General features: G+C 41.3%; 1 protein-coding gene across 1 annotated transcript in view; it reads left to right on the top strand.

Annotated features, from left to right (window-relative positions):
* The window catches only part of snrnp200 (small nuclear ribonucleoprotein 200 (U5)), a 55,803-nt gene that overhangs the window by 24,893 nt on the left and 13,069 nt on the right, over nt 1–17,841 (top strand). Inside the window, exons 24-38 of the mRNA XM_034169804.1 lie at nt 346–452; nt 610–728; nt 810–964; nt 7,196–7,385; nt 7,464–7,637; nt 8,783–8,943; nt 9,029–9,256; nt 9,332–9,523; nt 10,697–10,875; nt 11,444–11,595; nt 11,701–11,809; nt 11,893–12,001; nt 15,537–15,726; nt 17,437–17,601; nt 17,681–17,802. Of these exons, the coding sequence (XP_034025695.1) occupies nt 346–452; nt 610–728; nt 810–964; nt 7,196–7,385; nt 7,464–7,637; nt 8,783–8,943; nt 9,029–9,256; nt 9,332–9,523; nt 10,697–10,875; nt 11,444–11,595; nt 11,701–11,809; nt 11,893–12,001; nt 15,537–15,726; nt 17,437–17,601; nt 17,681–17,802 (2,352 nt within the window). The remainder of the gene's footprint in view (nt 1–345; nt 453–609; nt 729–809; nt 965–7,195; nt 7,386–7,463; nt 7,638–8,782; nt 8,944–9,028; nt 9,257–9,331; nt 9,524–10,696; nt 10,876–11,443; nt 11,596–11,700; nt 11,810–11,892; nt 12,002–15,536; nt 15,727–17,436; nt 17,602–17,680; nt 17,803–17,841) is intronic.

Genomic DNA, 17,841 nt, shown 5'->3' on the forward strand with positions numbered 1-17,841 from the left:
ACATTTCCTACAGAAAGCAGAAATTGTTCAAATTGGGCCAAAAATGCAAAATGGTCCTCCTGCTATGCTTCTCATTGGGGAGTTGATTCATAAAAAAAATGTAATCATAAAACCCCATTGTCTTTTTGGTCAATCCAGTAGGATTGTGTGCATTATTTTGATAGTTACAAGATCTTCGAAAGTTCTGCTTTCCAACCAAGTAGAAAAAATAGATGTATTGCTTTAAGGAAGTTCTAATTTCTTGTCTCCGTTGAGCTTTGTGGCTGACAGCCCAACTAGAATTGTCAGTGAGATTATAGATATCAAGAGGCTAAACTGACACATTCTCCTTTTTTTGTCTTTCAGAGTGCTGGAAGATTAATGCGAGCAATATTTGAGATTGTACTAAACCGTGGCTGGGCTCAGCTCACAGACAAGACCATGAATCTTTGCAAGATGATTGACAAGAGAATGTAAGTCTGTCACTGTGTTCTTCAAATAGAAATGATCAAACGAGCCCCCGTGACCCAATCCCGAATAAGCGATTGAAGATGAGTGAGTGAGTGGGCTGAATAGCATTTTGATTGCGATGACAGATTGCTAATGTCTGGTATCTCTCATCTCTGCAAGGTGGCAGTCGATGTCTCCTTTACGACAGTTCAAGAAACTGCCAGAGGAAGTGATCAAGAAGATTGAGAAGAAAAACTTCCCATTTGAGCGTCTCTATGACCTCAACCACAATGAAATTGGTGAGTCTCCTCCTCAGGCACTGTCTTGCTGAATTTTAGTGCCATCTTGCAGCTGAAGAGAGACCAGTTCTATTTTTTTAGGTGAGCTGATTCGAATGCCAAAGATGGGAAAGACAATCCACAAATATTTGCACCAGTTCCCAAAGCTGGACCTTGCTGTTCATCTGCAACCCATCACTCGCTCCACATTAAAAGTGGAGCTCACCATCACTCCTGATTTCCAGTGGGATGACAAGGTAAGTATTTATCCAGGTGATGTCACATGGTGCTAATTCAGCTGTTAATGTTCAACACTAAATTTGGCACTTATGTACCGTGCAGCCGGAAAGTATTCACAGCGCTTCACTTTTTCCACATTTTGTTACTGCCTTAGTCCAAAATTAAGTAAATTAATTTTTCACTCAAAATTTTACTCACAACACCCCATAATCAGGGCTGTGAAAACTCTTTCATTCTGCGGATTTCATCATGGGCGGGGTGGGGTGGGGGGTGTTAGTGTTGCACTCTTTAATCATGATCGTTACTGAGTTTTTAAAATGCTTATCGCAAAGCGTACTTTTTTATGACATCATGCAAGTTTTATAAGTCTGCAGACACTGATCTGTGTGTTACAGATACATATCAGTTTCCTCGGATCCGCGGAGATTCGTGGAGGAAAAATGCCACTCAAAGCCTGGTTGTTACGACAGTTATCATAAAGCGGGACTGGTTGGTTGCTGCGGCGACACTGTGTGGCTCCTGTGCGAAGTTTAGCTAAACATAGCATGTGGACATAGCACACTTTTAGAACTTTTAAGTTTTTAAAAGAAGAATTTTGCAGCATGTCTGTCACAGAGCGACATCAGACAGAGCGAAGATGGCGAGAGACTGTTTGAAAAAGTGTGACAAGGACAAGAATCCGTGGAATTGTTGCTGGCTTCATGAACACACCTGAAAGATGGCGAGAAAGACTGTTTGAAAAAGTGTGACAAGGACAAGAATCCGTGGAATTGTTGCTGGCTTCATGAACACACCTGAAAGATAAACGGGAAAAGCAAACTGGTAAGAATTTTTTTCTCTCTTTGGAAAATAAACATTGTGCTGTTCAAACAGGATTTCAGAAAAGATTGTGCCTTTTTGTTTTTGTTAATGTCGACTTTTTTCATGGGGAAAAAAGACACTGGCTTTGAGTGGATTTACAGGAATTTACACAAGAATGTGTGGCTTTTTTTACTATAAGGTATGTTGATATTTTACCCTGATTTTTTTAAATATTCTATAATCTTTAACTGGTTTTTGGCATGGTTTAACAGTCTTTTCAGTCTTCATGAATTTCATGTAGTTTAATTGTTCTGAGTTGATGCATAATTTGGTTTACAATTAAAAGGATAATCATTCCAGGTCCTACTTCCACGTCATATTGTGTTATTTCAACATGATCATTGATGGTTCAAATGAAAGGTTGAATCTAGGATCATTTAAATATGTTCAAATGTATCAGTAGATGAAAATTTAATTTGGTTTCTGGGGCCCCACGAGGCCCTAGACCCTGGCTTCTGGGGAGCTGCGCCCCCCAGAACCCCTGCGAATTTTCCTTGGATTTTAGTTTTCATTTCACAGCCCTGCATAATGATATTAAAAAAGTTTTTATTTTTTTTTATTTTTGCACATTTATAAAAAATGTAAAAATAAAAAAATCACATGTACATAAGTATTAACAGTATTGCTCAATACTTGTTGATGCACCTTTGGCAGCAATTACAGCATCAAGTCTTCTTGAATATGGTGCTACAAGCTTGGTGCACCTATCTTCGAGCAGTTTTGCTCATTCCTCTTTGCAGCACCTCTTAAGCTCCAACCATAATAGTGCTGCCGAAACTGCAAGCTAAAACGCACAAGTCATTGGTTACTTTTTCTATAACAGCAACCTTTTAGCCAGTCAGAATCTCTGTAATATCTAAAGTCACTGAAAGTACCTGGACATTTTGAGTTTCTGCAAGTTTGGTTTGTCGAGCTCCATCTTTAACATGGCCAAAATTACAGAGAGAGGACGAAGACCCCGTTAAAGACATCAATAGTGGTGTTAAAAAAAAAAAGTTTAAGTGGACATGTTTGGAGCAGGAGGTTGACGTGGACAAAAGCAAGGCTCTGTGAATTTGTCTGCAAGATTGAGCTCCCCGGTAAAGCTCTCTGCACGTCAGGGTCGGATTTCATCAACAAAACCTTGGAAGAACACTGCAAGATGAAGAAACATGTCATCAGATTAATATTAAACGGACTAATCTGCTCGGGTCCAGAGCGCGGAAGAGGCACAGTGAGCCCCAAAGCCCACAGCACTCATACCGCTCAGCGACATAAAGTGCTCAGGTGTGTGACCAATAATTCTAATCATGCAATTAAAATGTGTTTACTGTCACTGAAATTTTTAAGTGTGGTGCAGTTACTTTATACTGTGCATGTATTGAAGTGAAATTGGGTGCTGCAAAACCAGCGTTTGTATACAGATTTTTGTCCAAATTTGTTTCCATGTTTAATTTATTTCTTCATATATATGAGGTCTGTCCATAAAGTAACGTACCTTTTTATTTTTTTCAAAAACTATATGGATTTGATTCATATGTTTTTACGTCAGACATGCTTGAACCCTTGTGCGCATGCGTGAGTTTTTCCACGCCTGTCGGTGACGTCATTCGCCTGTGAGCACGCCTTTGGAAGGAGTGGTCCCGCCCCCTCGTCGGATTTTCATTGTCTGGAAATGGCGTAATGAAAAGGACTTTTTTCCCATCAGAATTTTTTCAGACTGGCACCTGGAAACCATTCGAAAAATGTATCTGGCTTTCGGTGAAAATTTTACAGGCTTCACAGAGAATAAGGACTTTAACTGCAGCTTTAAGGACCCCTTTAAGGACGGTCGTGCGCCGCGCTCCGAGCTGCGACGACGAGGCACAAAGCACTGGATCATTTCTAAACAGCTCGCTCTGTGGATACGAGACCGTCGTGTGTTCTTTCTCTGGTTATCACAAGAGCTGGACATCAGCCATTTTCTGGCAGATTTCACTTTTAACATGAGATTTTGTCATGGAAAGCCGCGCGGAGGCTTCGCGCGTAACGACCGATTGGCTTTGGAAGCGAGACAAAGGAACACCTCCGTTTCGGCGTGTTAGAGGACAAGTTGGGACATGCCTATCTCGGCTTTCAGTGCTTACCAGTCGAGTGAGTATAAGAGAAATTGTGGAGAGCTGGACATGTCCAAACTTGTTCTCTAACACTCCGAAACGGAGGTGTTCCTTTGTCTGGCTTCATCAGCGAATCGGTTGTGACGCGCGAAGCCTCCGCGCGGCTTTCCATGACAAAATCTCTTGTTAAAAGTGAAATCTGCCAGAAAATGGCTGATGTCCAGCTCTTGTGATAACCAGAGAAAGAGCACACGACGGTCTCGTATCCACAGAGCCGTCCATTTAGAAATTATTCAGTGGTTTGTGCCTCATCGTCGCAGCTAGGAGCGCGGTGCACTGACCGTCCTTAAAGGGGTCCTTAAAGCTGTAGTAATGGTCCTTATTCTCTGTGAAGCCCGTCAAATTTTCACCGAAAGCCAGATAAATTTTTCGAATGGTTTCCAGGTGCCAGTCTCTAACAGCTTCTGAAAAAATTCTGATGGAAAAAAAAAAGTCCTTTTCATTCCGCCATTTCCAGACAATGAAAATCCGACGAGGGGGTGGGACCACTCCTTCCACAAGGCGTGCTCACAGGCGAATGACGTCACCGACAGGCGTGAAAAAACTCACGCATGCGCACGAGGGTTCAAGCATGTCTGACATAAAAACATGAATGAAAGCCATATAGCTTTTGAAAAAAAATAAAAAGGACCGTTACTTTATGGACAGACCTCGTGTGTATATATATGTATGTATGTATTTTATGGCTTTATTTTGACACAAAACACGCTTTATTTGAAAATGTGACCCGTATGGAGAAAAACAAAACAAACTTTTTTTTGTGGCGTATAATGTCAGCCAGCATGCTTATTGTTACATTACTACCACCTGCTGCATCAGTCCGTTACAGCAGTACTAAATCCTCTCAATGAGTCCAGTGTCTTTCAAGTATTTAATAAGCCAACACTTCCCCCTCTTATTTGGCCTTATGTCTAAAATACTTCCTACAGAAACTTCTTTCAGGCCTTACAATCGATTTCCTTCCATTTTTACTCTTTTCTAGATAAACCATTCAAAAATGACAAAATATATTTTGCCTGCATGCCGAAATCGGTGTGGATCAATTTTATTTTTATTTTTTATTTTGGTCAGTTTCATAGACTGCGGTACAGCTGGTGTACAGGACGTGTGTTTTAATGTTACTATGCTGTATGTGCCTGTGGGGTTTTCCTGCTGATTGACATAAGTAGTCAGGCTGCAAACTCACATGGTGTGATTTCAGAATTTATTATGGGGCAGTAATTTGTAATCATACATTTCATATGCAAATATTAATAGTCACCGTTTTATACCACAAATGTTGTTTTGATAGGTTTTAATCTCTTTAAATAGTTTACACATACTTGCATGAAGTTTCAGTGTATTTCAGAGATCATTGCAAGTTAAGGAAAGACACTTAAAGAATAGTTTTGGCAAGTTCCGTGATATCTGTCAAATGCTATGGCATTTACAGTAAGTACATATGCTACAACACTAGACAGGTATCACTGAAAGTAGGTCTACATAGACAGATTCTGTTATTACAGTAAGGCTTCCACAAACCCCAACATGCAAAAAATATACAATGGAAATTCATGAAATTAGGTCTCTCCAGTGGCCCTGAAATGCCTCCAAAATGCTCATAACCTATTGGCCCCCACCAGGGGTGCTGCTCCAGGACCCTGCTTGGGGTCTACGGTGACCCCTGGGCCCCCGCTGATTTTCAGAGTTTTTTTCTTTGCCCATTCTCATCCCTGTTATAAGGAATTGTGTGTAGAATTTTGAGGAAAAAATAAATTTCATCCATTTTGGAATAAGGCTGTAACATAAAAATATGTGGAAAAAGTGAAGCGCTGTGAATACTTTCTGGTTGCACAGCACCTGTGCCTAAAAGGAATCCTTTGCACCATCTGTTATGCTTGGGAGCACATTATGTAACACATGTCAAAGAATCCAGTGGACGTTGAGCTTGTTCAACCATTACTTTGGATACCAAACATTTAGCAAAGTCACAACTATTAAGTTTATCAATTCCATTAGCTCAGTCAATATTTTGTATAAATGGACTGCATTCATATAGCGCTTTTCCATATGTATCAGACGCTCAAAGCGCTTTACAATTATGCCTCACATTCACCCCGATCCATATGTATCACTTTTTGCCAGAATTGGACCCACTTTGATCTTTTAACCCCTGTACACACTGAAGTTGTCCTTTGTCGCCATTTTTGTTGTTTTTATGCTATAACTCAAAATTCAAGGATTCAAAAGAATTTTATTGTCATATGCACAAAGGAACATGTTCCCTGCACAGTGAATTGTGTCTACTGCATTTAACCCATCCTAATTGCCAGTTAGGAGCAGAAGTCGCCATAAGGCGCCCGGGGACCAGCTCTAGATGTACATCCCTGCTTTAGGTCACAGCAGGGCTGAGCAAACCATGACCGACCCAAAGACAAACAACACACACGTAACAGACATAAGCCGGCCTGGTACATAAACACATATAAAAGAGCACACACAAGGTAAGGAAGAGGGAAAAATGCCTTTGAGAAGCCACAACAATGAGGAAAAAACTCTTATCAGCACAGAGAACAGTAAACACAGTCAAACAAGAACACAGGACGACAGCCAAGATTTGAAAGTCCAGTTTATCAGAACACTGGTAGCAGCCCTTTTTGGCGCTAAACAACGGCCATGACTGAATCCTGGAAGGGAGGGGGGTTCAGCTCTGAGCAGTCCACTGTTCACAGTCAACGTCAGAGCTGGAGAAGCTGAGGGAGGGGGAAAATTATACATTTTTGGAATCTTCATGAACAGACGAATAATGTGGAATGATTAGGGCAGGCTTCTCCAGTGCTGCTCCCGGAGGCCACCTGTCCTGCATATTTTCCATGTCTACATACCTGCTCAAGTTACACCTGGTCATTTAACATTGAGGTTTCTCAGCTCTTGATTGGCTGAGCACACCTGACTGAGTTAATTAGCTGTGGGTGGAATAGAAAGAGTTGTAAAACATGCCAGGCAGGTGCCTTCCAGGAGCAGGGTTGGACAGGCCTGGATTAGAGCATTTTAATTGTTGACCCCTTTGTAATCTTTCATTGACCCCTCCCTGTCTGTAGCTACAACCCTGGGATCATACATGCATACATAGTATCCTTAAGTGGTACTGATTAGGTCACAATTGGCTTTGGGCATAAGGAATAAGTCTGGTTTTTCCATCTTCTCTAAAGTGCATTTTGAAAAGGTTGATCTTTTACCTTAATTATCTTGGCACTCTATCTCACATCTTAGATCCATGGATCATCTGAGGCTTTCTGGATTCTGGTTGAGGATGTGGACAGTGAAGTCATCCTCCATCATGAGTACTTCCTGCTTAAAGCCAAGTACGCCCAGGATGAACACCTTGTCACTTTTTTTGTCCCAGTATTTGAACCTCTGCCGCCACAGTACTTCATCCGTGTGGTGTCAGACCGCTGGCTCTGTAAGTAATGTTGCAGGACAATTTATGACACCAGCATATTGTTGAAATGAAATTCTTCATTATAGATTTTTGTTTCAGCCTGTGAGACTCAGCTTCCAGTGTCCTTCCGTCACCTGATCCTACCAGAGAAGTACCCGCCTCCTACTGAACTACTGGACCTTCAGCCTCTGCCTGTCACAGCTCTCAGAAACTCTGCATTTGAGGCTCTCTACCAGAACAGGTTCCCCTTCTTCAACCCCATTCAGACACAAGGTACAGAGCAAGAAAAGATTTTACTCACAGCTAATCTATCACATAAACTTTTAACAGTGGAAAATGTTCAACATGACAAACAGATCACCCTTTTCAACTCGGACTGAACAAAGTTGGGTTTTAGAAGTGTTACTGTTGCTTTTTTGGAGGGAAGGGCATTATGTTTTTACCCTGTCCCAGTGTCGCCGACCGAACAGTCTCCCCTAAAAATCTCTCCGCCCTGCCTTCACTGCGCATGCGTCATTAGCCAAGGTTCGCCGACTATCACCTGATTTCTGCTTAAAACTGCACTCCAGTCATCATCTATCGCAGCGACAGATACCTGAAGCTTTTGTACAGCAATCATTTCCACATAAATTCAGCATTATTTCATCATAAAAGATGAAGGAAGCGTTCAGAGAGCCGCGACTACGTGATCTGCTAGCTGATGTGTTCACTGCGCGTCGGTCATTTCAAAGCGTCACCAAGTATTGCCTCGTTTCTGCTTAAATCTGACTTTAGAATGATTTAAGAGGTTTTACCTTGTCATCTGATCATTAATAATCCCATTAATCCATTTGATCGCTTTGGGTGAAGAGACTCTGTGTCAGACGAGCAGCTGAGCTCCGAAATGACGCATGTGCAGTGGAGGCAGGGTGGACCATTTGGTCTGCGACACCGGCGTCTGTCCCTCCAGGCTCACATCTGTAAATGTTTTGTTTCCGTACAATAACCAAACAGAGCCTCGTCTGATTGAAACCATTTCATGGTGGTGTATTGGTGAAAATGGGGTCAATACGCTGTACATCAGTTTTAAGCAGAAACCGGTGGTTGCACAAATAAAAGCCTGAGCTGGACCCTTGCACCTTCACTCTGCACTTTATATTGAATGAACATTCTGTTCTTTACATTCTAAAGTGTATATTATTTTTATTCCTTGACTTTGTATTCCTGCTGCTGTAAAAAGGACTGCAAAGAGAATTTCGTTGTAGAGCAATGACAAAGTATCTATCTAAAATAGACCCTGTACCATATTTAAAGCACCAGTCTTATCCGTTCTGATATGAAGCCACATACGAGCCGGGGCATATGCCAGGCTTTGCATTGCTCTTAATGTACATGTTTTTATGCTTGCTCAGCTTAGCCGTCTGTTTCTGCTCTTCCAGTGTTCAATGCGGTGTACAATAGTGATGATAACGTCTTTGTGGGAGCTCCCACCGGCAGTGGAAAGACCATCTGTGCTGAGTTTGCTATATTGAGGATGCTGCTGCATAATGCAGAAGGCCGCTGTGTCTACATCACCCCTATGGAGGCTTTGGCTGAGCAGGTATGAAGACGTGAAGCTCATAGATGTGGTTATCAAACACAACATCTCTCTCTTTTCTAACCTCCTATCTAATTATCTTTGCCAGGTGTTTGTTGACTGGCATCAAAAGTTCCAGGATATCTTGAATAAAAAGGTGGTGCTGCTGACAGGAGAAACCAGCACGGATCTGAAGCTCCTGGGAAAAGGTGACATCATTATCAGCACCCCAGACAAATGGGACATTCTGTCTCGTCGCTGGAAGCAAAGGAAGAACGTGCAGAACGTCAGCCTGTTCATCGTGGATGAAGCACACCTTATTGGAGGAGAGAATGGAGTAAGGTCCTATGTCCTACATCCACTGTGCACTGTGACATTCATGCATCATGTTAATCTCCACATTCTCTTTCAGCCTGTGCTGGAGGTCATCTGTTCCAGGATGAGGTACATCTCCTCTCAGATCGAGCGACCCATCCGCATTGTGGCCCTCAGCTCTTCTTTGTCTAACGCCAAAGACGTCGCCCACTGGCTCGGTTGCAGCACCACGGCCACGTTCAACTTCCACCCCAATGTCAGACCCGTGCCTCTGGAGTTGCATATCCAGGTCAGGAAGCAGAAAAAAAATGCAAACACTAAGGGTGTGACAATACATGTATTTGTATTGAACCTGTTTCGGTACAGGACATTCGGTTCAGTACAGGGCTGTGCACGGGCGTTGCGTGTGTTTACATTCATTGTTGCCAACTTGGCAACTTTCTCACTAAATATGGCGACTTTCCAAACCCTCTTGACAACTTATTTTCTCAAACGCAACTAGCGACAAATCCAGCTACATTTCCTGCCATTACCGGAGACTTTTCTGATGTTTGGCGACTGAAAGTGAAAGTCTCTGTTGTCACCGAGCAGCAGTGGGTCTCCCCCTCCTCCGCTGCCTGCAGCAGCCTGTGAAGCGCTGAGTGGAGGGATATCGACAATCCTCCTCACTCAGACTCGCTCAGCCTACTGACCTCGTTTGCTGCGCTGTGATTAAATAGTCCCCAGACTTTGAGAAGCCCTGGCCTTGAGAACTTATTTTATTTTAATAAGTGATGGCCAATTTTAGTGGCTAAATAAATAAATAAACAAACCAAGAATCAAGTTTGTGGTTCTAAATATTTTTGCAGGTGGTTTTACTCACTTTTTTGCCTCTCCCAGAATTTTTGTTTTCAAAACTTTATTTAAAAATATATATTAACAAACACTAAATGAACAGGTAATAGAGATAAAATAAATTGTACAAAAGTAAAGGAATTCTTTAACATTAATCCTCTTTAAAAAATTCCTTATAGAGTGTGACAGTTTGGGACAAGTTTATTTTTCTGGCCAAAAAATATGAAGGTTGAATAAAATTGAACAGGGCTTCTTGCTGGAACCGTTGTGCTGCACTTTACTTGTGGAAAGGTTTTGTTAAAAGCTGTTTACCAGGAATTTTTTATAATATTTCATACATTTGTTTATTTGAGAGCATTTTATTTAACTTATTACCAGGCAGCACTTTGCAATTATTTTGTTTTCCTGTTTGTATAATGTTACAATAAAGTGTTGGTTTAAACAACAAGCAAATTTAGGTTTTGCATTTTGTTCCCATACTGTACCGAAAATGAACCAAACTGTGACCGCAGAACCGAGGTACGTACCGAACCGTGATTTTTTTTTTTTTATGTATCGTTACACCCCTAGCAAACACCCATTAATGCTGTCATCTGATTGGATGTTAACATTCTTCCTCTCTCTTTAGGGCTTTAATGTGAGTCACACACAGACCCGCCTGCTGTCCATGGCTAAGCCAGTATATCACGCCATTATGAAACACTCTCCCTCCAAACCAGCCATAGTGTTTGTCCCGTCACGCAGGCAGACCCGCCTCACAGCCATCGACATCCTCACCTTCTGTGCTGCTGATGTGGTCCCACAGAGGTTAGTATCTCTCAAGCCCCACCTTTTTGTGCTGGAAAATTAAGCCACCACAGATGTGCCAAAACGTGCAGTTCCTTGAATGGCCATGTGAGGCAGTCTCCAAAAGTCAATCACTCCCCACAGGATCCAAAGTTCAATGTCCAATTTTACAGCAGAAATGAACACGTGTACTGCCAGACACACACACACACACAAAAAAAAAACAGTTTTGGCCACTATAACTAGTTTCTCTGATCATGAGGAGTGTACATGGACAGAATTTTTATTCAGCACATCAGTTTAAGCTGTTATCAGTCATAAATGTATGAATAGTTTGTGGGCGTGGTCACTGAGTGGCAGTAAGTGTGTGTCTGTTCCTTCAAGCTGCTGATTTTACCAGGTATGTAAAACAACACCCAGTCTCACCCAGTCTGGAAAAAAATATGTTAATCAGTTTTCTAAACTCGGGTGACCCTGGACTGTTGGCCTTGGTAACGTTGATAAAACCTGTGTGTGCCACCTCAGAGGATCTCTGTACCGCAGGAGTCTGATGTGTTGCTGATTCTGTTAACACAAAATATTTGTGCAGGTTCTTGCATTGCACAGAGAGAGACCTTGCGCCATTTCTGGATAAAATATTTGATTTAACCCTGAAAGAGACCCTTGCTAATGGCGTGGGCTACCTGCATGAGGGCCTTTCTGTGACTGAACGTAAGATTGTGGAGCAGCTCTTTAACTCAGGTTTGCCTCACAGATATGCTGCACTTTCAGCCCTGTGATCTCTGAATGATCATGTTAATTAACCACTTTGTTTTATTTATATATTTGGGCAATTTCTTTATGCAGGTGCTGTTCAGGTGGTTGTGTCCTCTCGTTCTCTCTGCTGGGGAATAAATATCTTTGCACACCTTGTCATTGTCATGGACACACAGTACTACAATGGAAAAATCCATGCGTAAGGCATCTCTGCAGTTACTGACACAAGGTGCTTCATTATTTTAACGTATTGTGATGTTCACTAATTCTCCTCTTTCTCAGCTATGTGGATTATCCCATATACGACGTTCTGCAGATGGTGGGCAAAGCAAACAGACCTATGCTGGATGATGAGGGACGCTGTGTCATCATGTGTCAGGGGTCCAAGAAGGTAAATATACAATGAATTTCTCACTCTTAGTTTCGCACCAGAGACATGCCAGTGTTGTTTTAGCACTAGGCATCATGATCAAAATCTCATGTCCCAATAATGATGTGTATCATTATATAGTGCATTTTCTGTGAATGCAATGAGTATTTGATCATTTTTCTCCGTTTATTTAGAACCTTTGGATTAATGTTCTTTAGCTTAATTTGTTCAATATAATTTATCTGAAAATCAAGTTTTTAAAAAGTGAAAATAACTAAACCCCCCCCAGGCCTCCCTGCAAGGCCCCGCCTCCAAATCACATGAACAGAATGCGCACAAAAATCATTAATTTCTGAATGTTTCGCAGCGGTTGTGTACACAGCTCCCTCTGCAAACTGTGCTGAAAGGATTTTTAATTTTTATTTTAATAATAATCAGGATGAGAGCAGCTGCGCTCTATAATATGACACAGAGCTTTTATTTTTTAGGGAAGAGCAAGTGCATTTAGGTGCGCTTGAATTATCCAGCAGGCAAAATGACAGTGGTTTGCAAAACAGTGCACACCATGAAATAAACTATGGAGCATAATATGAAGTCATGGATGTTTTTCTGTTGTCATATGATGTATATTATCATATTGCACAGCCCTGTGCAGTGTTGTATAAAGTACCGGAAAATCACACTTAACTAAAAGTACAGATACCCATTAAAAAAAATGACTTTGGTAGAAGTTCAAGTAACTGATTGAAATGCTACTCAAGTAAAAGTCTTAAAGTATCCAGTATTTATTGTATTTAAGTATGACAAGTAATGTACAACTAAATGTACTCAAGTATTGAAAGTAAAAGTACAAGTAAATGTTAATAATCAAAAACAGACTGTTTTTTTTTTTCTATATTAAAGTTTATCTAGGCTTGTAAATGACTGGTAGTATTAGTCAAAATACTGAAAATTATGCACATCACACAAAAACACTTCAGAAATAAGGCTTCAAAACCTAAACAAGAGTAGGCTACTCACTAGGTGTTCACAGGCAGTGATGCCTGTCTAATCTGACCACTTCTTTTAGTAACGAGTAATCTAACGCGTTAATCTTTCCAAGTCAGTAATCAGATTAAAGTTACTTCTCCATGTCACTGTGCGTTACTATTATTCTTCATTGTGGGTCGATAGCAGCATTAAACTTGGTCCGTGTGCAGGGGGTCGGAGTTCGACTGAACTGCCCACTTTAAGCGAGCTGTGAGCTTTTCATCCACGGTTTTTTGCAGCTGCTCGACTCGTCCTCACCTCTTAAAGGGCGGTGATCAGCACACCTGCACTGAGCTTTACCAAGACATTTTTATACTTTTTTCCTCTATTTAGAATTCTGAGCTGAGCTGCTCCGTATCGTCTCGTTAAAAACAGCTGATCCTCCGCGACGCGTCAACAACTAACACCATTTTCCACTCAAATGCACCTAAACTCTCTTTCTGAGGACCACATGATGTGAAAACGCAATAAAACTTTACCTGTAAATCTGGTCCTGTTTTCTGCATAAATAAATGTTATCCATTCTTTGTGCTCAAACGCCAAAGCAGGGGCGAATCCAGATGGAATGGGGGCGTGGGGCAAGGATGTGCCCCCCACAACACCCCTAGATTAAAGGTCCAGTTTTGAAGCCGTTTTTTACTACAACTACTAATATTGCTTAAAATAATAATAATTTTGACAAGTAAAATGTTTAGAGAGAATTTAAATGTTGGAAAAATGTTAGAATTTAATAGTTACATTTATAAACAATGTAGGTTTGAAATTGCAAGTTTTACTGTTACAGTGCTGTCAACAGTTAAATATGAGGTCAAGAAAGAGATCTTTATTTTAATTTTTATAAAACAAGTATTTATTTTCATTGAAGTCAAGAAAGGGTGACTATAAAGTGAGTTTTGGCAAAACAGGTATCATTGTCATGTTGACGTGGGTTGTTGTCGACAGCTGGGAAAGTAACTAAAAAAGTAACTAGTAATCTAACTTAGTTACTTTTACAATTGAGTAATCAATAAAGTAACTAAGTTACTTTTTCAAGGAGTAATCAGTAATCAGTAATTGGATTACTTTTTCAAAGTAACTGTGGCAACACTGTTCACAGGTAACAGTTATTTATTTCTTCTTCTTTGTCTTTCAGCTGTTCCCGTTAGGGGTCACCACAGCAGATTATCGTTTCCATCTCACCCTGTCCTCTGTATCTTCCTCTGTCACACCAACCACCTGCATGTCCTCCCTCAGCACATCCATAAATCTCCTCTTTGGCCTCCCTCTTCTCCTCCTGCCTGGTGGCTCCATCCTCAGCATCCTTCTCCCTATACACCCTGGGTCCCTCCTCTGCACATATCCAAATCATCTCAATCTCGCCTCTCTGACTTTGTCTCCAAACCATCCCACCTGAGCTGTCCCTCTGATATGTTCATTCCTAATCTTGTCCATTCTTGTCACTCCCAAAGAGAATCTCAACATCTTCAGCTCTGCCACCTCCAGCTGTGCCTCCTGTCTTTTTGTTAGTGCTACTGTCTCTAAGCCGTACAACATAGCTGGTCTCACTACTGTCTTGTAAACTTTCCCCTTCACTCTTGCTGATATTCTTCAGTCACAAATCACTCCTGCCACCTTTCTCCACCCACTCCACCCTGCCTACACTCTCTTCTTCACCTCTCTACCACACTCTCCATTACTTTGAACAGTTGACCCCAAATATTTAAACTCATCTACTTTCACCACTTCTACTCCTTGTAACTGCACTATTCCACTGGGCTCCTTCCCATTCACACACATGTACTCAGTCTTGCTTCAACTGACTTTCATTCCCCTTCTCTCCAAAGCGTATCTCCACTTCTCCAGACTAGCGAGGAAAAATTAGGATAAAGCGAAATAAAACAATCAATCCATGAATCGTAGATCGAAGCACTGCTTCGACCTGCGAATCACTGCTTCAATTGGTTCAAGGTTCAAAGCAAAGCCGCGCTGCAGAAAAGTTGATTACAGACCCGCTGCAGGTCTGTAATCAATGTAGAGAAATGATCATTTTCCTGACAGACACCCCCCAAGTGTGCAACTGCAGAAAAGCCTACCGGACATGCCTCATGACAAATCAGCCTGACTTTGTTGCAGTCACTAGTAATCAGTGGTGTCTCTGGGTGAAAACACGACTTTTGTCGTGTGTGTGTGTGTGTGTGTGTGTGTGTTTTGTAACGGCATGGCGAGTAGAAAATGTATCGGAGTAGAAGCATGCAATTAAGGTCGGAAATGTAGTGAAGTAAAAGTGAAAGTAAGCTGAATTAAAAAAAACTCAAGTAAAGTAGAAAGTCTCCCAAAACGTACTTAAGTACAGGAGTGAAGTATTTTTACTTCGTTACTATACAACACTGGCCCTGTGTTGTTTTTGAAGTCACTGAGACCAGGCGAGTCACGGCCCTCTGCCAGATGTGATTTTATGTGTTAACCAGCCCTTTGTTTTGTCTTCTGCTTTTGATGTCTTAAAAGTGTCCACGCAATTGAAATTTTTTTTTTCATGTTTTCTTAATAGGACTTCTTTAAAAAGTTCCTGTATGAGCCTTTGCCGGTGGAGTCTCACTTGGATCACTGTCTCCATGATCATTTCAATGCTGAAATTGTCACCAAGACAGTGGAGAACAAGCAGGACGCTGTGGATTACCTGACATGGACGTTCCTCTACCGCCGTATGACCCAGAACCCCAACTACTACAACCTGCAAGGTGAGACCTGCCCTGACCACATCTAAAGAACACAGATGTTTTATTACCTGCTGACAGATGTCACACAGGACCGCACGCTGGGAACAGCTTTTAAACCAGAAGGGCACTCTGATACTGATAGTTTTCTTTGAGAGACTTGTTCTTTTGATTTCAGTTTCAGAATGTGGTTGCAGAAGACAGTTCTTCCTTTTCTGTTTATTTTTTCATATGTGTGGTTTAAAGTTACATGAAGCTTGAAATGAGCTTGTGTATCTGATTGTTTCATTTCCGGAACGTGGGTCTGGTAGCTACCAAGGCTGCTGTCGGTTATTCTTACTGTCTGACTTGATTCATTTTACCACCATTTATCATGACTGTTGATTTACAGTGGTCATGGTTTAGTCCATTGATGATAAAAATTAGATTAATTGTTTAGCCCTAGTTTATGACTATTTAGGGGTGTGAGATCTTGGAAAACCACATTTGTTTGTTTTTTTTTATTGTTATGTTTTACATGTTTGTAAACATTTTTTATATAACAAATATGTTGGCTAGATTTCAATGCGAAAATATCGCAAAGTGAATGCAGTCGCAGTTTGCCACGCAACTATCCGGATTTTAAGACCAATATAAAGGCTTCTGTGTCTGTTTCTCTGTTTCTTGTCTACACTGCAGGGCGGGGGGGCAGTATGTCTGAGTGTCTCAGCCTCACAGTGCAGTGGCGACACCGAGCAGAGTTTTACAAACATGTTTTTAAACTTTTCTTTCAAAGTCTGCTTTGAGTTTCTCTGTGAGTGTCCTCTCTGTTGTTAAATTAAAAACACAGCTGCAGACCCATGACGCATTAATAACAAGCACTAGCAGTTTTTTGTTGTTTTTTTGTTTGTTTGTTTTTAATTCTCTTTCTGAGGATGACGTAACATTCCTGCTCAGAGCCTGCAAACCAGGGGTGAATCCAGACAGAAAGAGGGCGTTGTGGGGAGGTGCCCTCCACAACACCCTTCAACTAAAGGAAGACATGAAGACATTTGAAGACATTTTTCACACTACTGCTTCTTATAATAATAATAATAATAATAATAATTTTAACAACTAAAATGTTTAAATCCATATTAATCTAGGCGTAATTTTTATTATAGTTCTGGACTAAGTTTAATTGATGAGAAACATCAAGATAAGTTTAGTTAATTTAACTTTTCTGCATAACTAAAGTGGGATGTAAAGGAGTATCTTTTTTTTTTTTTTTATGTAATGTCCAAGGTTGGGCATTACTGCGTCTGTTTGGGGTTCCAGCTTTGAAATCGAGTTAGTTAGGAGGAGGGAAGCCAAAAATATGAAAATGATTACAACTGTCGTGGTCGGTAATCTTATGAAACATGTAGGTTGTGATATCAATTTGGGATAAAGGTAAGGAAAAGGTGAAAATGTGCAAAAAGAAAATACAAATAGAACAGACATTAAGCAGTACAACTAAATTGGGGGAATCAAGGTGAGAAAAATAGTCATCAAAAAACCTCAAGAATGCATCCCTCCCTGGACATCAAAAACCCAAAATTTCCTGCTGAGAAAAGTCCACTTTCACCAAAAAATAACCCGGGTGAGCATGCCCCCAGACCCCCCTACCTTCTTTTTTTTCATTTTGCCACTCACACCCCTGGACTTTGCACAGTAACAAAAACGTAGCCTTCTCATCGAGATAATGAAGCGATATTTTGTCTTTTCTTACAACAGGAATGTCCCATCGTCACCTGTCGGACCACCTGTCCGAGCTGGTCGAAAACACGCTGCATGACCTGGAACAGTCCAAGTGTATCAGCATAGAGGACGAAATGGATGTCGCTCCCCTGAATCTGGGCATGATCGCTGCTTACTACTACATCAACTATACCACTATCGGTTTGTTCCGACACTTTACGACCCGTTTATGAACACGTCCCTGTGTTCAGATCACTGAGCAGGCTTGCTGTGTTTTCAGAGTTGTTCAGCATGTCCCTGAATGCCAAGACCAAGATCCGCGGCTTAATTGAGATCATTTCCAATGCTGCTGAGTACAAGAACATTCCCATCAGGCACCACGAGGACACACTTCTCCGCCAGGTGAGCCCATCACTGAATGATGATGGTGAGCTGCCACCA

The sequence above is a fragment of the Thalassophryne amazonica genome, chromosome 5 (genome assembly GCF_902500255.1).
Source record: "Thalassophryne amazonica chromosome 5, fThaAma1.1, whole genome shotgun sequence".
Classification (NCBI taxonomy): Eukaryota; Metazoa; Chordata; class Actinopteri; order Batrachoidiformes; family Batrachoididae; genus Thalassophryne; species Thalassophryne amazonica.